Below are 23,174 nucleotides of genomic sequence, written 5' to 3'. Positions count from 1 at the left end.
GGAGGTGTTTTAAGTTGAGGGTGCTGAAACTTAGTACCCAGCACCCCTACTTCCCATGCCTATTGTGAAGTATTCTTATGTGGTTTCAATCTCTCTCCCTCTCTCTCTCTCTCTCTCTCTCTCTCTCTATATATATATATATATATACACACACACACACACACACACATACGCTTTCGTTGAGCCCTGCAGTATATTTTGTTTGTGGATGTTTGTGGATGCTGCACAGTTAGATGTGTGCTCAGCACAGAGGGGGTGTATGTGTGTGACCCTAAATCACTCCCCATCACACGGCAACCTGCACCAGGTCGAAGAGGAGGAAGAGGAGGAGGAGGAGGCTTCATCACGGAGCGTCACTCACTGCTTCGGAAACAAAAGCCGCGCCCACTACCGGAGCCGTTAACAGCAGCTAACACACACACACCCCAGACCCGTACTCGCTCGAGCGGTAACCCAGGAGGAGCGCGCGCGCGACGCGAGCATGAGCCGCAGGGCGCGGTAGAGGATGGAGCGGAGCGCGCGGGAGCTGCTGGCGCTGGTCGCCCTCTGCTGCTGCGCGGGGCTGCCGGCGCTGAACCAGGTACGAACCGCTCTATTACAGAATAAAGAGAGAGAGAACAGCAGACCAGCACCTCTGAACACAATGCACATAGATCGGTAGCCTACAGTGGTGTCCGTTAGCGCTCCGGAGCTCCAAGTCTGCAGCCTGAAACGCGAAAGTGGCCCTTTTCACGCGTTGCCTTTAGGCTACTGCAGCAGCTCGCGAGCGGCATTGTTCGGATACGTTCACCTCCACCACGCCTGTGCTGAGGGAGGAAGCGTCGTGTAGCTGCGCGAGAGGGGGTTTGATTTAACTGGCATGTGCTCCGCGTGTTCAGTTTGCTGAGGCTCAGGTTTGTGCCCTGCCCTTGCTTTAAGCCCCACTTGCTCTGATAGCCGATCACAATCTGCCATTTCTTTGTGATCAATGGAGCCCCAGTGACTGCAGGCTACATCATAATAATGAAGCCTTGTAATCACCAAACTCCTTGACCCATATTCAAGTGCAAAGCTGCTGCGTTTGATGAGAGTGCTAAATCTTATCTGTCATATCTGTCTGTTGCAAAGGAGAGGAAAGGGACGGAATGGGAATTTTAGTACATTTCATTTCAAAACAGAATTGGAAAAAGGTGCATAGGCAGATCTGTGAATTGAGTGAGGCCGGGGACTGCACTGTGCTTGTGTGTGTTTTTTTCTGTATACACCCAGTCTAGGCATGTTTATGCAGGACACATCAGTAATGATATAATCAACACGATTGATGTGTGTAATCCTTTCACTCCGGCTCACAGAGAACAGGGCTGCTGTATTCGAACATCTGTCGGGGCGGTGAAACTACAGTAGTGTGGGAAGATATTAATGAGTAATATGCCTGCCGTGTAATGCTGAGTTAGACTTTTGCTCCTCACTGTGGTTGGTTGTACACGACTAACAATTCTACTGAATGATCCAGAGGTATTGCAGTTCAGACATTTGTCCTAATCCTAATGTGTACGTTGCGCTCCCTTTTTTAGATCAGAATGAGAATCAGAATCTTTAATTTGCCAAGTAACAGATGTATGAGGAGGGTCTGTTGGTGCAGGTGTCAACATAAAATCCAACAAAATAAACAAAGAAAAAAGATTCTATATCTATAGAAAAAATAGACAATACACAAGCAATCAGCGAGTAATTTAAGTAATATTATCAAGTACAGTTAGAATCAACTATTGAAGTACATATATTCAGTAAGTACAGCTAAAGGAGTGGGCAGGGAATATAAATGTAACTCTATTTATATAATATGTATATTTGCAGTAAGTTAAAGTGCACTGACTACAGTAAAGTGGGAAAGGTTCTTATTCAGAAGGATTATGGCATGGAATATACAGTGGTTTACTCCCTTTTTAGCCCCCCCTTCTCTGTGTCATTAAGATCACGGATTGTTCAAACTAGCTTTGCTTGATCACAACAGCAAGCAATAATGGTGCAGCAGAGATGTGTTTCATTAAGCTTCAAAGACTAGGCGTTTACAGGCTGCTCTGTGCCACACTCAATTTTCAGCTGTCAGGATCTCAGCCCTCTGTTTCTGGATGGCTCTTTGTTCCTGCTTTTTGGCCTATATTGAGTGTAACGTCACTCTTCAGGAAGCTATAGAAGAGGTTAACTTCATTATCACCACTCACACCTCTGAGTGACAATAAAACGAGTTAGTAGTTTTAAAAGAAATAGTCAAAGTAACATCTACTCTCTGTCTCGGTTTTTTAAATCAAAGCAAGACCCAAGCAATTTTCACCTCTTTCTGAAATTTGGCTCCTAAGAAACAACCCTTTTCTCACTATGATCAAAATATTCTCTCACAGGTGAAATAACTATTTATCTTAGCTGAAGCACTTTTCTGAGGTAAAAGTTAAGATCTCATAGTGTTCTTATGTAGCTGTCTTCTACATCTACAACTTTATTTTTTCAGCACCCTGTCACTGTTTAAGGAGACTTCGTTCTTTTCTCATTTGTCACCAGTCAAAAGCTTACGTTCCTCTTGTCTAATGTGGGATTTTAGGAGAAAGAATTCTATATATCTATGCCCCTTCATAATTACAATGTTGAGATTTGGAGGAAGACATTTTTCCTATGGGTAGTTTGTAAATTGCACCATCAGAAGCGGGTTGAGACACTGTATCCGTCAGAATCAGTCAGTTTTATTTTGCCACATGTGAGGATTTAGTCTTAGTGAGTGCACACGTATTAATCACATTGTTGAAAAGAAATACGATATGTCTGATTTTAAAAGGGTATCATTAAAACAGGTAGAGAAGACTGGGCTAGTTTGCTGGACCACCATCACCTGCATGGCATTAGTGTAGCATATTTAAAAACTGTTGATTATGTGGAGGAATTTTAATTACACAATAGTTCATGAACTAAAATCTAAAGTGCTGGTCTAAAATGATTAAAATGTTCTCTTTATTTTGTCTCCCCTTTCCAACGTACTTGGTCCTAAGCATGATCTCCTCCTTTCTTCTCTCCTCTCCTTTCATCTCGGAGCGTGCTTGATAGAATTCATCACTGTCCTATTCCATTAAATCTGTCAAATTCCAATAAAAGAGACAGTACATCTACATCCACATTCACAAAGTGAACACTGGTAACTAGTTTTACATGTTTTATACAGGAGCTAAACATAAAAGAGCTTAATTCCAGGACGTACTTATTATGGGTTTAAAGGAAAGATACATTAACTGTGCTGTAATAATTAGTACCCAGGACTAGTAGCCGCAGCTAAATTGTCTGGTTAGCTATCTTGCTTGCTAGCTTGATAAGTTACTATCTAACACTAGCTGTATGAACATGAAATGACCTACTGCTTTTTCTACGTGCTCACAGAAATGTCTTCAGTTACCCAGAATCACATGTAGAGTCAAGTTCATTTTAAATTTCCTCCTGGGAGTGTGAAAATATTAACACCACCACCATAGTTGCTAGCATTCATGCTAACATAAGTGTTAATTAACGAGCTAGCTACGTTAGCAAATTCATTTATAAAAATAGCACTTGACACATCAAAATACTGTTCTAGTTTGCATTCTTATGCACTTTAGTGGCCATGTGCTAGTGTTTGGTGATTTCCACATGTAGTCCAGGCTAAATTGGCTGAATTCTGGCTAGCTAACTTAAATTACCTACTCGCCTCTGCCATATACAAGTGTTTTGCAGCTGTTACTAGTTAGTCTTAGCGTAAGTGACCACATAATCTACAGTTAATCCAGTAATTGAGTGAACAAACCAACAAACTTCCAAATATTCTGAATTAGTTGGAAAAAGATAACCTACTAAGGCATTTAAACATGCATTGTAATCATTCAAATTGCCAATTAATCATTCAGTTTTAATTGGTCGTTTTTAAACCAAGTGTAATGGAGTAATCATGACAGCTCTGGAATGGATATTATGTATATTGTCTGAGAAGACATTATACAGCATGATATACAGTATTTTATACTGAGATATGGCTGTTATATAATGATACAGTGCTACAGATGATATAATTTGATCCTGTGTAATTGTGGGCCTCCATAAAGGGAGTTGCATTCCTCTTGAGGTGTATTGTTTGCTGTCAGGATCCACCAGAGCTTCAAAAGGCCGTGTCTGGCTGGCCTCAGCTGCTGCTTTGGTAGGAGATTGACAGATGCAATTATGGATTTAACTGACCAGAGTGTGTTGATCTGAGCACAAATATCATAGCCCATAACTGAGGCTTGTTATCTGCGTGTAACACAATTAGCTTGGTGGTGCCTTGCTCAGTCTCTGAAGCGCTATAGCACTTGTAAATTAATGAAGTCAGTCCCACGTTCCTTTCCACGGCCACACAGACTAACATGTGGCAGCATGTTGGAAAGATTGCCGTGAATGTTATAATATGAAGGATGTTTTGTTGTGTGGATGTTACTGCATGTGCATATAATATTAGAGCATGATCTGTTTGTAATTTCTTTGCTTAGATTTGTTACGTTCGTTGTGTTTTTTAGTTTTAAGCTGTATTATTGTACAGTACAGTTCCTAATGTAGGTACACTTACTTCACTTTACCATGTCTTCAAACATATACCCAAGGTCACAGGTAACACAAATTATTTTCCACTTGAGAAGTCTGACATAAATACAACTGTGAAGTGCAGACCAAGGACAAATACACTGGCACAGACTCCAAGTAATTCACAAATTCAGATGTTCTTGGGCCAAGGTCAGAGTGTGGATCATGACTGAAACATTTAATTGGAGATTTTGGATTAGCTTTCTCCTACTCTTTTGCCCTTCTCAGATTCTGTGAGCTAATCCTGTGCATCTAATTTCACTGATTGCTCTAATGCCCTTTTAGTTAATAAGAATGAGAACGAATATTAGATTTGGTTTATGGAAATTTGGGCCACTTTCAGCCAGTTTGTTGACCATTGCACCACATGACATAATGAAGCAGGTTGCTGACAGTTTCAGTTGAATTTTTCAGTGACTTCTAAAATGACACTGATTCAGTGTAATGATGTGGTGACATCCGGGATTGAATCAATCAAAGGCTTACCAGCTTCTCCCCAGAGAATACAAGGGAATGAAAAGAATGAAAAGGAAACATAAACTATCATGGTTTTTGTGTAAGTCGTATTATTGCCATATTATTCTGTAACCATGCTTATCTACCTTTTTCGGGATCACATGATAAGGTAATGTTTTTGGTAACCACTCATGCCACCTGACGACAGTTACAGTACAGCTGGGGAAAAAGCGGATATAAAATGTCCAGAGTTAAAAATGCAATAGATATCATCTATGTTGCCTGTAATTCTGCCAGTGAAGACTCTCATGGCTTCCTCTGAGCCTTGTGAGAGCGTGGGTAGAGACAGAACGCGCTGCTGTTCAAATGTGTGTCACGTCTAAGAAGATAAAACTCTCCTTTTCTGGAAAAACAGGCGCTTTCTCACGCTGAACAGATCACTTCATAATTCTGTCAGCTTCTTGCATCTGAACTGTTTGCATATCTTTTCGCCCTGCAGGTGCTTGGAGATGATAGCTACCTGAATGCAGTTCAAAACACAGGTAAGTTAACATTTGTGTCTTTAAGTGTAAAGCAAATGCTTGTGTAATGTCAAAATCTAAACCGTATTATAGTAGCAATGCATGTTACCATGCTATTGATATTAGGCAATAATGGTGGACAGACTGGAGGCTCATGAGAGCAAAGGCTATGAGATGAAGCATAAATCATTCATTAACTGTCCAGAGGGCTTCAAAATTTGACATTCACTTTCCATCATTGGCTTATTGGGGTTACTAGCAATAACACATTTGGCAGGTTGATGAGGGCAGCTGCCCTGTGATGGTTTTTCATCTCACACTGATGCCTATCAGTTCTGTCTCTTTCTTTCTCTCGTACGCTTGACAGCGTGAAATTCCCCAGCATCAATCCCACAGTGCTAATGACTCTCAGCGCTTTGATGTCACTGCATCAAGACTGATAAACAGCGCAGCCCGGCTCAGCCAATCAGACGGCTGCATGAGGTCTGGAGTAGATAGGCCTCAGATTGAACGATTTGTGCTTTGGTGCTCTCCTTTCCAATGAAAAAATTATCAGAACCGCCTGTTGCCAGGAGCATGGCTCACACATCAAATAAAAGTGGGTCAGCTTTAGACATTCTTTTTTTTTTTTTAACTTGAAGTTTATTTGCATTTCTTACAGATCTAGGTAAGTGTGCCATTACGGCCATTAGCAAAGTTTAGACCAAAGCGGAGCAACTTGTTTCTTTCATCTCAGTGACTCTGCTTTTTTATATGATATAGCTTTACTTTTATGTGCAAAGTTTATCTTCCAAATACTGCTCTGAACTCTTGCAAATGTTGCAGTGAGGCTTTGCAAAGAAAACAGTAAGCGAAGTGAAGTGGATGTTAGCCATTTGAGCCAGTGGTTACTATCCCTACTCCTAGAGATGTACTTTCCTGCAGAGTTTACATCCAACCTGCTTCTAACATGCTATCCCCTTTATCTGACACTAATACACCTGGTCAGCCAATCAAGGGCTTCTGAGGAAGTTAATTAGCTGGAGCAGGTGAGGCAGATCTTTAGAACCGGATTATCACAACAGCCTATTGCCAGGACCTTTGACCATTGCTTTAAATCTTGAAAGCCCATAGGTGGTCCCACACTTCAACTTTTAGTTCTTCTAATTATATAAATTAAAATTGCCATTGTCATATAAAAACCTACTTCTTTGTTGCCCCATTTGAAAACAGCAGCTGCCATTTGCATAAATGTTTCATGATGAGTGGACCAATGAAAATGGTCCAAAAGTCTCATTACATTCACACACATTAACGCTCAGAATGTTATATGAATTGTTTATTGATGGGTATCAGTGTCAGGTAGATATTAACAGAAAATGCTGAATTGGATATTGGAGGGAAAAAAAAAGAATGAATCTGGTCCAATTCTGACAAATCTATCCTGAAATAGGACACACTCACACTGTGTGATGTAGTGTTGTTAGCTGAGTATTTCTTTATGTATGTTGGTAGAGTGCTTGAGTTGTTTGAGCATGATAGCCTTAAGTGAAGTGCTTCAGTTGAAAGAACTTTGGGGTGGTACTGGATGATATTTAAGGTTTCAGTATCGGTAATGAATAAGGAAAAGTGGTATTGTGGCATCTCTGGAGGAATTTTTTTGTCTTTGTATATAATGCCCAATCTGAAATGTAGACATTGACAGTTTTTATTACCTGCAGTTGTCATTTTGGTTCTAAAGCCCACGTTAAGAGCTAGCTTGCACACCCACTTGGCACACAGCAGCACTGTGTATGAACCGTATCAAATATTTATTGTGGAGGGGAAATGGATTATTGGAGGAGAGGGGATGAGCGGTCCCGCTGCAACGTGCAGAACAGCGAGTGTGTCTCAGGACGCTGTACGGATGCTTTGAGTAAATTACATGATTTCTGCTGCCATTCGTTCTGCTTCTCTGCTATTAACATAAGAGAGGAGCACGGCTAAAGGTGAATAAAACTCACCCACGGAGCACACACAGACAGTCATCGCTTCCGTTTTCTTCTTTAATTTTATTCCACTGTCAGTGCGCAATACATTTTATACACTTTATATTTCATTTCTGATCTAAGCAAAGAGATAACTGAAGTGCTGTCACTTAGGTTTTTTCCTGAGCCTGTTCTGTGCTGTGCTGTGCTGGGTAATGGTAATGCTTTTTTTTTTTTAGCAGCACACAAAAGACCCTGAAATCTTTCAGAATCCGAGACGTATGCTCAAACAAAGACATCTTACCGTTTTTCGCATATTTCAGCTGATTGTTTCTGCTCTGTCTTGTCTCACAATTTGATATTTCACCAGATTTCAGCATTCTTTTTGAACTAGATGAAGGCAGCAGTCCCCTCCCCCCTCAGCGCTGCTGTGCTAGTCTTTGGCAGGCGTGTGTCTCTGACAGCTTTGATATCCCAGCACCCACCTCATGTCTAGTCTGTGTGCACATGTTCTTCTGTTTCTGTTTACTTTGGCATGAAAGTACGATCAAGAAAAGAAAAATGTCACTACAATTATGATCGGGTTCAACAGAAAGTTGTGTATGAGATATGAGTGAATGGTCCTCAACATTTTCTAGTCAAGCATTGTGCTTGGAGGAAACTGAAGGTCTTGCACACAATAAAGTACCATGGAGGAAAGCTAGCAGATATACATTTACTGAATTCAGTTTGCTTGTCATTTGAATTACGGCTGTCGCTGTTACTCAGTTAAAAAAATGATGACATTTACCTGCTCAGTGAATTGCTAATGATTGTTTGGCAGTTTGCATGATGATGATGCATAATTTAAATTCTCCTACTGGAAAGAAATACTGCACTGGACACACTAGTTTCCAGATGTGGATTAAGCTTAGTTTGGAAATTCTTTTTAGTTGAGACTAAGGCTTAATCTGGGTCTTGGAAACTGGTTAATAGTGTTTTTATACAGTACTGTGCAAAAGTCAGAGATCACCTTTCATTTATTTAAATTTAAACTAATCATTAGGTACAAATTATTCATCAGGAAAAAAACAGAAAACATATATTTAACAGAAAAGTGCACAGAAGCCTCATCAACACGGTCTGAGAACACCAGCAGCTTCTTTGTTTGATTTGCAATTTTCTTATTTTTGTCTGTTTTCTTTTACTCAGTAACAGTTTATTGACAGCTGCACATCCTTCCAGACCCATAGTGTTGAATTGTCTTCTCACAGTGGAAGGATGAACAGAAACCCCTGTAGATTTTTTTCAGATCTGAAGAAAGAGTGGAGCTTGATTTTCTCCTCTCTCTCAAAGATAAAAGATTTAAGTACTGTTTATCTGATGGAGAGTTTTGATGGAGCACAGTTGTTAGGGGTCCCAGTTTCTCTCTTTAAAAACTGTTTATTAATGTTTTAACTCAAATTTTGGAAACTCTTGTTTTTTTCACTTATTTTCGTTTGACTACATCCTTTCTTATGCAAGTAGATTGTCCTGTATCTAATGTCCTCAGACAAATCTGAAAAATGAATAACATGTTTTTAAAGGCCATTTTGGTATACTGGAAATTTAAAAAATGCACCATTATATTTTAAAAGTTTATCATTTTTCTAATAAAGTGTTTTGCAATTTTGTAAGTGTTATGCACAAAAAAATCCACTGTTTGGCCAGTCAAAATACAAATACTTGATTAATCTCTAAACTTTTATTCACAAATATAATTAATAGTGCAGGCCCTATTTTTTTATTTGAATTTGATCTGAGCTACTTAAATATTAGGCCACTGGAATAACAGAGAGTACACGGTACGCTATGTATCTTGCCATCTTTAAGCTTTAGATTTCAGACTACAGTATCACATCAACATGAAGCACAACTAAAGAGAAATCAGACCAACAAAGAATGTGCAACACAGAGGAGTCAGAGGAGTTAAATGTGTGTGCAGAATCTATTTAGTCTATTCTGAGATGTTCTGCTCAATATCTGTTCAGCAAGGGTCAGAGAATGTGCAGAGAGAGTTATGACGAGTTCATCCATAATTCGTAAGCTAACAAACAGACAAGCTATGTCTAAAACTAGAAGGGAGAATACTAGAACACAGAACACACTAGAAACTAGAGCACAGGAGCACAATGAACTGTGAAAACTAGGAAACATGAGACTTGCTTTCTGTAGTCAACACATGAACAACAACGACTATACAGAGACATGGATGAAGTTAAACAAGGTGTGTTGTCATGTTGAGGGGGAAGAACTGTGTAGCCAGAGCAGGAAGGTACCAGACAATTCTTGACATGATGTATGTAGGCATAGCAACACTTCATCACTTCCAGTTAGGACAAAACAATGTACTGCATTCATATTTTGAATATTTACTTGTCCAAGAACATTTTCTCTGTCAGTTTACTTACATTTGGCAGTGATGTTGCTTTAATGTATTTTATTTGTGTGGAGTTGTGTGAACTTGATGTACGCAGTACAAATATAATACAAGTATATTACACAGTATATACTTTATAGTATTAGTGCTTGGGAATACAAGTCCAGGTAGTTTTTACAGTTAATACCGTTTCTTTTTTAAAATCAGAATGTAACTAGGTGGGATTCACTGCAATGCTTTTTTCTATGTTATCTGCCCTCTCTGTTCAGTTCCTCCCTGACACTGTACCAGGTTCAGATATCACTGGGTATCTCATGGCAGCTTGAGTTGTGACTAACCATCTGGAAAATCCAAACTAGCCTCAGGGCAGCCATGGTGCTGTTTCAGCAGCTCCTCATAGAGGCCCTAACTCTGAGCGAGCTAATTCAGCTCCAGCTTAATGATGGAGCTGAGGACCATTCTGAATTGTGAGTTTTGCCTTATGTCCAAACCTCTTTCTTTCTCTCTCCTGATGCTGGAGTAGTTAACACCTAGGCAGCAGCCATTTCACTGCTACAGCAATGCAATGTGATAAGCATCAGCACTCTTGGTCCCAAAGCAGCTGAGTCAGCATGGCTGCTTCTGTGTACATGCTCTGATGCCCTGTCTGTCTTTTCTCATTCTTACTGTCTGCCTGTGGTGCAAAAATGCAAAAATCAAAAGGTAAAAATCTAAAGGTGGTGAATCTGAGATGTTAAAAGTGGCCATAATCAATTATGAAGATATTAATTAAAGTATGCACTATAATTCTTTGGCTATTTTCAAACATAAGTAATTTAAATTATTACTGTTTTCCTCCACTGTATGTATAGTTTAGGGATGCACCAATGTGCAAATTGTGGGTCAGTGCCGATATCCGACATTTTTCACGCACACATCTGCTGATGCTGATACCAGTGTCGATATATAAACATTTATAGAATGTAGAAATTGGAACAAAATCCAAACATCTGTCTGATGCTGATATTTTATTTTGAAAGAAAACATCTGCCAGTGCCGATGTGATTCTGATATTATCATGCATCCTTCATCCTCCAGTTAGTCATATACTGAATCATTTGAGGACAGAGATCTACTCCTCTACTCTCTGGTATTGCCTTTTATATTCTTTTTCTTTCTTCCAGAAACTCTTTTTTCTCTTTACTTTAGTCTGCGCTGTTCCAACATGATGACCCGTTTGATGAATTATTTGATTCTGTCTGCAATAATAGGTGAACTTTCTTTGCAGTGTCCACTGAAATACTACTTTTTTGTTTTCTTGCAGCTACTTTATTGACAGTTTTATTGCGCTTCCTCCCCTCACGTCTTTCTAAAGCCAATTAAGTAGAAATGCAATGAACGATTTCCCCGGGGTTGGCATTCAAGTTGGCACGACTCATTTTGTGAGAGCGCTCAGTCATTCTGCTTTAATATCTCTAATTCAGCTCTGCTGTGATTGCAGTCGGTCCATTTAAGCTTGGCTGGGGATCCATTCATCTCCCCTGCTGCTCTGCATACACACAAACACTACACCACACCTTTTTCAATGTGCACGGGTGTGATATCACTTAGATGCATCCTGGTCTGGCTCAGAAAGTGCACTGCAAGAGTCTGCAGAGATAAAGCTTTGGCAGATGTGCCAGACCAGCCTGAGATTGACAGCATGTTCCTCTGAATGTGGGTAATGTATTTTCTGAGCCAAAGCAAAGGTGGCAGGCCCCTAATATCCACTGTGTAGTAAAGTAGCAAGACGTGAACGCCAGTACTGCTGGGTCATGTTGTTCTGGATTTGGGGATTGAAGGAATCACAAGGTTTGCAGGGGATTAATGAATGCAGGAGATTGAATCCCCTTCAACCTTGACTGTCTTCTCTTTCTCTCTTTCAAAGAAGCATCTCCATCCACCACATTTTACAAAAGTTGCTAACCAACTCAGAAAATTTGCTGACAGTTTCTGAGTCTGTTGCTGAGACTGTTTGGAGGGGAGAGTTGTTTGTGCACCGCATGCCACATTTCACAGTCCATATGGTGCAAAGGAAATGGCTTCATGGAGGGTTTTCCACTCAACAAAGCATGTGTGCGTTATCCATGTTCATTCGTCTTCACCACGAACAAGGAAAAGAGAGTTGGAACCATACAAACTAGGCTGAAACAATCCACCATATAAGCATATAATGGTCAGCTAATGCAATTTAGCTAATACGTAATACCTTATGCTTAATTATTCAATTAATAATGACTTAATATTCAGTAACTATTATGTTACTACTATGTAGTTATAAGGGCGAGAAATTGAGGCGGGGGCCCACATACTGCTTTCTGTTTTTGTTCATTATAAGAGTTAGAGTTGTTACTTTCATTTTGCTATACTATTTAAGTGTATTTATGTAATATTACCTTTAATTACATTGTATGTTATGTGATTAATTTACATAGACTCTCAGAAAAAACATTACTAAACTGTCACTAGGGTAGCTCCAGGTTGCATTACAGAGCACCTATGCACCTTTTCTCCTTTTCTACAGTAAATGCAGTGTACCTTTAAAACATATTTAAGGCAGACAATTGTAAATTAAGACCATTAATGTTTGTTCTACATTGTTGTACACTGTTTACATTTACATTCTGTTTTGACGGTGAGGACACCTTCTGACTTTTTCCATTTGTTTCAATATCTGAAAATTACCAAAATTTGGCAACAAAAACATCTTTCCACAAAACAAGACTTTACCCACAACAATAACTATCATCAAATTACCATCATAATAAAATGTCCTCTCTACTACTTACAAACATACATGTGATGTCTGAACATTTAGAATCTGCTATTTTGACAGAATCTGCTTGTTTCAATGAGTTATGAGCGAGAAATAATTAGTATTGAGTTTTTTCCGTGCTTTAGGTATTGCTGGAAATAACAGCCAATACTAAGTGTTAAGAGGGTCTAGCTAAAGGGCATGTCTTTTGATTTAAAGTCTCTTTATCTTTGTGCAAGTATTCTCAGTGAATCAGTTTTCCCATTTTATTTGACATACTCAGATGACCTGACCAAGTTCCCTTCTGCTGGCAGCATGACTTAAATGATGGGAGTTTAAAACCCAGTAGAGAGGAACATCGTTCATGCCTGTCTCGGGGAAGGGGGCCAGGTCAGTCAGAGGTGTGCTCCAGCACCTGGATACTCTAAGAAGCGGGTGCCTTTTCTCTTTATCCTGGTTAACAGAGCATTCTGGAGCAGATCTCTGTCTAATCCTTCATCCTTTATGCTGGAGTGTAAGGCAGGATAAGGGCGCAGTTGTCCGGCCTCTCTCTCTCTTCTCTCTCCAGCCCTGGGGCTGAGGAATCAAAGTAGTATGGGGGGGTCTGGAAGAGATGTGAGAGCCAGGCAAGTGCTCCTGAGAGATAAATTCAGAGCTACTGCAGGGCCACTGCTTTTCCAGCATGCCGCTAGCCAGAGAACCTCCTATAGAAAAGACTAGACTTGGAGAACTAGACAGAAAGGCTGTTCTTAATGCTGCGGTAATTCTGGACTCAACTGATATATACTGATAGAGAATTTGAATTGGCCTGTCATAACAACCAGCTGCAGACAGTTGTTTTTGTGTGATGTGTAGGAGGCAAATGACTGGCAGAACAGTGCTACACAAAAACATGCCCACTGGAAACAAAGTGGTATGCCCATCAGCAGACTCACATGATTGTCTTGTTTACTTGCTACTAACTTTTACAGACAGGGTGCTGTAAACATTTATTAATCCAGTGATTATCTTGCTATGAAAAGCTTATTGTTGTCATAATGTGCAGAGCAGGCAACTGCTTGCCGCTTGTAACTAGCTAGCATTTAGCTTGTCATAGTTTGTTTCCCATAGGACTGTTGAAAACAGTGCATGAATGTGTAGCAACATGGTAGTTCAGATAACCAGAGTGTACCTGACAAACGTCTGATAATGTTGGCCTTCTTAACATGCAATACACATCAGAGAGTCCTTGTGCCACAGTGGGTGGAGCCTTATTTTGTGTTGATACACTATTGGTCTTAAATGCTCTCCATTAGGAAGTTAAGTTAGATTTAAAGGAAATAACCTTGAATTTAGCAACTACCCAGTTGCTTCTGTTATAAGTGAATTTTGAGTCAACATGTTTTCTGTTCTTTTCCAAGTACAACTTGAAACATATTAAAATTATTGTTCAGTCCATAGTAATCAGCCATACACCTCAGAACAGTGGTTGAACAAAAGCTGGAGTATTACTTTGACATGAAGGAGCTACATTTGTGATCCTCCTCTGATGAAAACCATTTGCCAACATGTGTTGGATTTAGAAATATATGTGTCTCAGTCAGCACTCAGTGAGCCTGTTTACACCTTGCATTGACGTTTTATGTCCAGATCATATCTTGATAAACTTTGCCTGGATTCCATTTACACTTTTCACTGAAGTGCATCCCCAGTGGGACCAGATAAGATCTGATTGTACTTTCCCTGCGTGAAACGTACATCAGCACATGCGTTGTTTCTGCTTTACCTTTGTTTCCTTATGTCCTTTTTTCCATTACGGTACAAGTTGACAAGCTCGATTTTGACACTTTCGTTGACCCCGAATGCAAGGAGATTTGAGGATAACTTTAGCCTTGTGTATCCTCCATTTTGCATTTTGCATTTCCTTGTTAATCCTCTCAGCTGGTTGTCAGCACTCGGCAAAAACCTGGGTAACATTTTATGTGTCCCTGTATCTTTTAACAGAGAGTAATAAGCATAACTAAACAGTTAAGTAATGTAGCAATGAATCATTAACTAATGATGGAAATAGAAATTAAAATTATTTTAGATTTTATTAAGACGTTTATAATCATTACTAAATGGTTAAGTAATACCTCACTGAGACATTAACTAATGATAGTAATGACAATAGCACGAGCATATTGTTTTAGATTTTATGAAGTAGTTTACTACTTTACTAGTATTAATGTGCTAATTAATGTAACTCAACAATTGTGACAGTAAGAAGTAAGAACTAATTTACAGTTTATTGAAGTCTATAATGTCAAATGAAGTCTTAATTAATATCTTATAACTAAGGAACAAAGACAAATCATCATGTAGCCATTAGCTAAATATATTGGCCATTAAGTAAGCATGCTAATGATTATTTAATTAATTATTTAATGTTCTTTGTGACTATTATGTGTCTGTGTGTGTGTTTGTGTGAGTCACCTTGTAAATCCTGAGATAGTTTAAAATTGGAAGGACAAAGTTGTGATTTCAACAGGAGTTTTTCATCATATATTTTTATGATCAGGAGGTTACATGAGGCCTATGCAGCACCACAATGGCAGCATACTAACTATGGTGTTGGGATGTCACCACTATAAGCTAATTTTAGTTTTCTATCCAGACAGACCAATAGCACAATTACAATTATACAATTCTAATTACAATTGCAATTATAATGGGAGCATTTTGATTTTGTTGTCATTTGCTCGCTTGCTGTTAAGACACAGTGTTAGTTCATATTTCCCACTGTGCCCTTAGTAAAGTCAAAACAGCTGTTTAAATTTTCTCATAGTTGCTTGCGGGGCCCCCCTAGTGGCTTTGGGCCGTAAAACCCATTATATGATTCGGGTCTTATGACAATATTAGATTATTTTCTCACATTCTCTGAGGATGTCCTTCACTAAGTTTTGACTAAGTGCACTCGCAGATTCATCCATTCAGGGAGGTCTGAAGTACAGTTGACATGGCAAAATCTTCTGCTTGTTCCATGCAATAACACGTTTCTACCAGAGAGTGCTCCAAATCCCCAAAACTTACATATTGCAGCTCTTAATATGGTGAAGAATCATCTCTGAACACCTCCAAATGTAGTTTGCATTATTTAATCATGAACAGGACCATCTGGGTGTTTACACCTGGCTTTTCTTATGATCAAGTGAAATATTGATCCAGTCGCCAAAAATGCATGTTGATGCAAGGTTAAAACAGGCTAAATGAGCCTGAGAGAATGTAAGATGCTTGGTCTTTGGTGTGCTATGGCTACATTTTTGCTTCCTTCTCTCCTCTGCAGTCCCTCTGTCATGCTCAGAGGGTTTTACTGAGCTGGGCTACTACAACGGCACTGTGTCTCAGACGGACTCGGGCTCTCCCTGTCTGAAGTGGACCGAGTTCCCCGATTATGTGCTGCAGTATCCTGGCCGAGGCCTGGGGGAGCACAGCTACTGCAGAAACCCTGACCGCGAGTCCAACCCCTGGTGCTTCTTTAGACAGAGCTCTGGGGCCATAGGCTGGGCTTACTGCGACTGCCACCAGGGTAAGGGCTGCCATGGTCTGTTATTTAATCATAATAACAGGGGTCGTATGCAAGTCCGATTAGCTTGTTTCACCTTATTAGAAATAGAGCTACATTGTTCCGTTTTCCATATGTGCTTCTGACTGAATATTTCACTGTGAACAAAGAAACCTGTTCTTCTACTGAGAGATGTACTATTTTTGAAAACCAAATACATCTTTGACATTTGAAGAGTGCTGTTTGTTAAGTTAGTCAGCAGGGATGCTAGCAGGATGAGCATAATGTGGCAATTCTCAGTGCATTAGTCATTCTTATTTATAGTCAGGTACTGTAGTATACCTGTAAGAATCTCTCTCTCTCTTACTCTCTCTCTCTGTCTCTCTCTCTTTCTCTTTCTCTCTGTCTCTCTCTATCTCTGTGTTCAGGGGCAGTCAGGCTGGTGGGAAGCTCCTCCTCTAAGAGTGGCCGTCTGGAGGTGTACTTGAATGGCCAGTGGGGGTCTGTGTGTGACAGTCACTGGACTGACCGTGATGCCAGTGTGGTCTGTAGACAACTCGGTCTAGGGTATGTAGGGCAAATTAATTTTACATATATTTTTAGGAGAACAAAGTGTTGTGCTGTGAACCGCTGCGGTGTAAACTATAAACTACAGCTATGAGGCTTTGAGTGAATTTAGGTACTTTGTCTAATGTATAGCCGCGTATTTGTTGTGTGGAGCTTTGCCATAAGAATATAAAACATCTTCAATACCTACGTTAACTGTAATGTAAGTTATTAGTAGTCTAGCGTGGGTGGTTAGTCTAAGGTAAGCAGCAACAGCAGTATGACCTTATGCCTGTGTGTGTCTGCTGCAGTGAAATCGGCACAGCGCTTCAGCACTCCTACTTCGGCCCCGGCTCCGGCCTCTTCCACTACGCTCGGCTCGGCTGCCGTGGCAACGAAAGATCCCTTTTGGAGTGCAGGAGCAGGAAGTTTGTTACCAGCGACTGTAACCATGGCAACGAGGCCGGCCTGGTGTGCGCCCCACCTGAAGGTCAGTAAGATTCTAAGCGAGACGCTGGAAGCTGTGAACCTTTTGAGCGACAGGCAGACAAACAGCCTGCTGCGCCGAAGTGTTTACGAAAAGAGCTTTGTTCTCAGCCACATACAGAAAAAGTATGTGCAGAGAAAAGGAAAGTTACTGAGACAAAGACAGGAGATGAGTGGAGGAGAGAGTTAGGCAGAATCTTCTGTTGTCTGTCATATGGTTTAATTAATTTTCCCTTTGAGATAAGACTTCAAACATTAGCACTGATGTTACTTCATGTTTAATGTTTGAATCTAGTTTGAAAAAGCTGTGTATTTTAAAGAAAAAAAGAGAATCGCCAGAACATCTTAGAAGTGGCTATAGAAATTCAGTGGAGGAAGAAATGGGATATTAAGGAAAATATTAAGCGAACAAATGGCGCTAAGTGAGAGAATGAGAGTGAGCACAGTAGACAGACATGATATATGATGAAAAGGCTGGAAAGCAGTGGCTAATGATTTTCTGGTTACCTGCTGTGAGGACACACAGAGGCAGATATGCTTGATTAGCCCATTCCATTATGCTTGTTTGTGTTTCCAAGGCAGACAAGCATCTATAATGAATCACCATAATACTGATTCCACAGACAAGTCATCAATGTTATATGTAACATGTACAGTATATACCTTTTTTGTTTTGCATGTACACCAGTATGCTTGTGTTGTTCACTGCACTCTCCTAAATTAATGTTAGAATGTTTAATGACATATAAAAATTTTTGTTGCAGATACATGTATAAAATTATTCTAAGGTGTTGCTACTACTCTACAGCTTTACAGATTTTAAAATAAATGTCGGAATGTGTTAAAAAATGTAGACATATTAAGACTTAGAAACACATCTCATTCTCGCCTTCTGTGATAATTTTCATCCTTTAGATCCCAAATGGATCTGTGCTCTGTGTAAAATTAGGAGGCATCAAAGAGGAGAAAATTAATCTAGCTACGTAAATCACGAAAGCAGGCAAACAAAGAAGAATGAACAGTGACACAAGCAGCAGCGGTTTCAAGGCACAAACAGCTGTTACTGTTAGCTGGCTAGTTAATGAAGCTGGGTACAGAAACAAAGCTCACATTTGTTGTCACGGCTCAGGAAACCAATACAATGAATAACTACCAACCTTGAACCAGTCATTCTTATGATGTGTTATGGCCGTCTTGATTGGCTGTTCCATGAAGCTTTCACAAAGTTGAGATGCTTGCAGTTTTTGCTGCAGAGTTTCAAATAAGTTTCGGGCTGCTTTACATTATGCAGCTAAAGTGCAATTTAGATTGATGTAGGTTTCAAGCAACTAAAGCCTGGTGTGTAATTCTTAATATTTCATTATACATTTTATAGTTATTACTGAATTATTGTATGTAAAACAGCAGCAGTTATTAACATGACAAGTAATGTAAAACTAAATGATATATCAGCACAATTGTTGAATGTTATGGGTAATGCAGTGGTGCCTCCTTATCAGGTACTGGCCCTCCTCTGAGACTGGTAGGTGGAGAGGAGGACTTTGAAGGTAGAGTGGAAGTCTACCATGATGGACGCTGGGGAACGATATGCGATGACCAGTGGGATGACATGGATGCTGAGGTGGTCTGCAGACAGCTCGGACTGGGGTATTTCAGTTCCTCACTAGTAAATACATAACTTAGATCAATTTCATAGTAGTTACCGAATAATTTGTAGCAGTTACAAAACAATACGTTTTGAGATTAACCCCTTATAATCTCAGGCTTATTGCCTCCTAAGGTTTATTATTCAGTAATTGCATGGATTACAATACAAACTGGCTAGGTTATTCTTAAGTTAAATCAAAGTTTGTACCTGCTGGCAGGTACTGGCCATTTAAGGGGATTCTATCTGAACAGTAACATGCTTTGTTGATGAAGCAAATTAATAATACATGCTTAGCGAGCTGAATTCCATTCTGAATGTGTGCACACATGCTTGCCTAGAAACTATCACAGTGCATCCAACAATAAAGACAGCATTATACTTCTTTTACATATTAACAGAAAACACTGTAACACACAGAAAGCTCCAATTCAGCGTGCAGGTCCATTTACAGCACTAAATGTGGACACAAACACATCTGAACTACTCTGGGGGCACATTTAATGATTATGTTTCCAGCATGGTAGGTAAGATAGGATTAACAGGTTTCTGGAAATAGCTTGAAAAGGCTGCATTGAAATATTTTATATAGCCTTTGCAGCATTTCAGAATGTTATATTCAGATATTAACTCAGAAGAGCACTTGGTATATTTTTTCATCCCATTGGATAAGAGCACTCTTATTTCTCTGTGTTTGTGTGCGTGTATGTAAGAAGGAATGGAGAGAGACTGAATAATTGATATCATGCTGTGGTATTTTTACTCTGTTACAGAGTCTTAGATATGTTGTTGCAGCAGCATTGAGAATACAAAACTTTTAGACAGCACTGGGACCGAGTCACTGAGCTAAACGGCAGCTCAAAGCCCATGTGTTTATGAAGTCAGTTGGTGGTAAAGAACAGAAGGTCCCCTTGATGCCCGATGCCCATTCTCCCAGTGTTGTTGCTTCAAAGTTTGTGCCAGTGGAGAGAACCATGAATATGACATAAGATTCAAGAGTGTAAGTGCTTCTGTGAGTGCTTGTGTGCTGTGTTTGTGTTCAGGGGCATCCCAAAGGCCTGGTCGTGGGCTCATTTCGGGCAGGGCACCGGGCCAGTCCAGCTGGACGCTGTGCAGTGTACGGGGAATGAGCTCTCTTTGGACGAGTGCCCTCACAGCGGCTGGGAACAGCATAACTGTGACCACATGGAGGACGCTGGAGTGTCCTGTAACCCCTACACAGGTCAGGATGCACACTAATGATTTGTTTCACCAACAGACATCTACACTGTGATTAAATGAAGAATGTAGCCTTTGTTGAAGAATTTAGCCATTGTTTTTGGAAGGTTAGACTATAATTGATTATAATGATATAATTGATTATAACGATATTCAATAAGGTGTGCACCTTATTGAACATTTTGGCCAAAATAACCAAATTTCAAACTGATATTTGATGATTTCATGTTGTACTTCAAAAGAGTAGAATGTGTAGGTGTCTCAACCTCATCTTGGACTTAATAGTATTTGTACCTGGACTTGTCTCGGTCTTGGCCATTGGTCTCACCAAATTTATCACAAAATTATATATATTTGTATTTTATTGCTTTTAACCTGTCACCAATGCACACTGACTCACACTCAGGCAATTTAAAACCAGATCAAAACACCAGTTTGTGCTTGGTTTAGCCAGTTGACATTGGTTGGATTCATTCAGAGCAGGCACTGAGCAGGCACAAAACTAAATTTAGAAATGTACTGTTTTTATATCGATTTCTGACATTGAAACAAATAGAAAAGAGCCTGAGATGCAGACCTGTACCAGTACCATAATACAGAATGTGAATTAAATTCAAAATATGTAATTACATATTCTAAGCATTAATTCTGTTCTCCCAAATGAATCTTTAGTGGTACGGCTCACTTTTGAATGACTCCACCAAACAAGTTGAAAAGACTAAGAAATATGGACTAGAGGCAGTTAAAGACTAGTTAAGGTATGGATTCGAAGAGGACTCTTCTTTTTTTGAGTCTCAACTCAGTCTGGACTTGATCTTGACTAGCCATAGACTTGTTTTGGAATTGACTACAGCCATATCCTGAAAAATCTATCTAATGGAATTTAGTTAGGCGGGCAGGACCAGCAATAGGGACAGGAGCAACACAAACCTGGTCAGGGTGAGTGCCGGGACAGAGCCTGGATCAGGGCAAGGCCCAGGGATGGAGTCTGGAACAGAGATCAGGAGCACTGGCCTAGCAGTGGGAGCCGGCTGAGTAGGGTGCTGGGAAACTGGCTGTGCCCAAGCTGCACAGGAAACCACCTCTGGAAGAGCAGCTTGAAATGCCATTGGGACAGGACGAGGAAACTGGCACAGAAGCAGCAGCTCAGTAAGCGGCAATGGAACAGGACAGAGAGCCGGCACTGGAGCTGCTTGGAGAATCAGAACTGGAGCAGCCTGCATGACCACCACTGGAGCCCTTTGTGGAGCTCGCTGATGCTCTCCAGAGCACAGGGCAGCAGTGTGAGAAACGGCACTGGATCGCTGTAGCTGTCCCCCCCTGTGGTGAACTTTATGCCTGCTGCCAGGGCCAGAGTTACATTGGTAGCAGGATCCCTAGTTCCCTAGGAAAATTCTTGGGGATTTTCCTCCTCCTTCTTGAACAAAGGGTCAAAGGTGAACCAGAAGAGGTCCCAGAACTTGGCCAGTGAGTGCATAGCATGATCCTGACAAGCCCCCATTTAGATTGCCTGGTCCAAGGCAGTCCCTCATAGCAGTGAAACTATGAAAGCCACTTTGGTCTTCTCAAAGCAGAAAGAGCTACTGTAATGGCCTAAATAGTAGAGGCACTTACCCACAACCTCCCCGCATCTTTCTGGTGTGCCGTCAATCCCAGGAAGGACAGGCGTTGGGGAGTAGGGCATGGTGGCAGCCATGTGGAGTATGCTGCTCACTGCAACCTTCATTGGTGAAGTCTTCTGTAATGCTTGGTGTTTGTAGGCAGGTTGCATGTGCAGACTAACTTTTTAGGGCAAATCTGATACTCATAGTCATCACAAGCAGGGGTGTAAGGCAAATAAAGTTAGCTAAAACCAGTAAACAAAGCTAATTTCAAACATACTGAAACATGTATGATTGTTTGTCCAGTTACTTTTGAGCACTGAAAAAATGGTAGGACTATGCCTGAAAAATTGTTGTAATTCCTGTGTCATTCAACCAATTTGGATGTAAATACCTTCAAATTAAAGATGAAAGTCTGTGGTTTGAGCTCATATTTATAATTTGATTTCCACTCTAATATGCTGCGGTCAGTGTCCAAATATTTTTGATCCTGACTGTATCTGTTAAGATACACAACCACAATAGATATCATAATGCAGTAATATATGCCATAATATGTAATAGATATCATGATGCAGCAGTAGATGTATAGCTGTCTCCTGAACTGGTGTGCTGCAGACGGAGTGGTGAGGCTGGTGGATGGAGATAACCCGTGGGAGGGCCGTCTGGAGGTGTATCACTCTGGAGACTGGGGCACAGTGTGTGATGACAACTGGACTGAGCAGCATGCACAGGTGGTGTGCAGACAGCTTGGATTCAGGTACTGCTCATCAGCTGGTAACTCTTGTATGATAATCACATTACTATCTCGAAATAAATATTACAATTAATTTATTATGCAATGACAATGTCCACAAAAATTTATAATGCTGATGTTATAAGCCAGTAGTAACCGCTTAGCATTATGTAACCATGCTCATGCTATCCCCCATTTCTAATTCACTGTTATATACATATATTGCCGCTAGAGCCTGACTGATATAGGATTTAAAAATCTGATAAATATGATATATCGGCTGATACGCCTTTTTTCTTCAGAAATACATAAGATAAACAAAGATTTTCCGTAATATTTGTTATGTGTAGTTATTAAGGAGTCCTCACCAAGACAGCATGACAGTGTATATCAATGATTTCTGTGTGCACTGGCTGTAACTATATGTGAGTTGCAGATATATTTACCATTACTTCATTTAGGCAGAATAAGTTAAATGCCATAGTTTAACTGCTCATTAACATTATTTGTTTTCCACTGATAAACACAGTATTACCTAGCTTTGTGGGTAACCTGATTTAACAATGAACAGTGTTATAAACTGCTGTAAGCCATGTTGCCAGAGAATTTTTAGAAGTGATGAGCTAGGGAGAAAAGATAGGACTGTTGTTTGTTTACTTGATAGAACTGCTTCACTGTTTCATAAATAAATCTTCAGTCAAGCGTGTCAGAAGCCTA

The 23,174-nt window shown here is 40.2% G+C and overlaps 1 protein-coding gene across 1 annotated transcript in view; it reads left to right on the top strand.

Annotated features, from left to right (window-relative positions):
* Nucleotides 1-268: 268 nt before the first annotated feature.
* The window catches only part of si:ch73-127m5.1 (neurotrypsin), a 35,334-nt gene continuing 12,428 nt past the window's right edge, over nucleotides 269-23,174 (top strand). The window contains exons 1-8 of the mRNA XM_036572575.1: nucleotides 269-580; nucleotides 5,564-5,606; nucleotides 16,007-16,249; nucleotides 16,654-16,792; nucleotides 17,083-17,261; nucleotides 18,757-18,904; nucleotides 19,946-20,124; nucleotides 22,340-22,481. Of these exons, the coding sequence (XP_036428468.1) occupies nucleotides 506-580; nucleotides 5,564-5,606; nucleotides 16,007-16,249; nucleotides 16,654-16,792; nucleotides 17,083-17,261; nucleotides 18,757-18,904; nucleotides 19,946-20,124; nucleotides 22,340-22,481 (1,148 nt within the window). The 5' untranslated portion in view covers nucleotides 269-505. The remainder of the gene's footprint in view (nucleotides 581-5,563; nucleotides 5,607-16,006; nucleotides 16,250-16,653; nucleotides 16,793-17,082; nucleotides 17,262-18,756; nucleotides 18,905-19,945; nucleotides 20,125-22,339; nucleotides 22,482-23,174) is intronic.

This window comes from Colossoma macropomum, unplaced genomic scaffold (assembly GCF_904425465.1).
Source record: "Colossoma macropomum unplaced genomic scaffold, Colossoma_macropomum, whole genome shotgun sequence".
Classification (NCBI taxonomy): Eukaryota; Metazoa; Chordata; class Actinopteri; order Characiformes; family Serrasalmidae; genus Colossoma; species Colossoma macropomum.
Note: the sequence above shows the minus strand (reverse complement) of the source record. Positions and strands in the feature narration are given on the sequence as shown.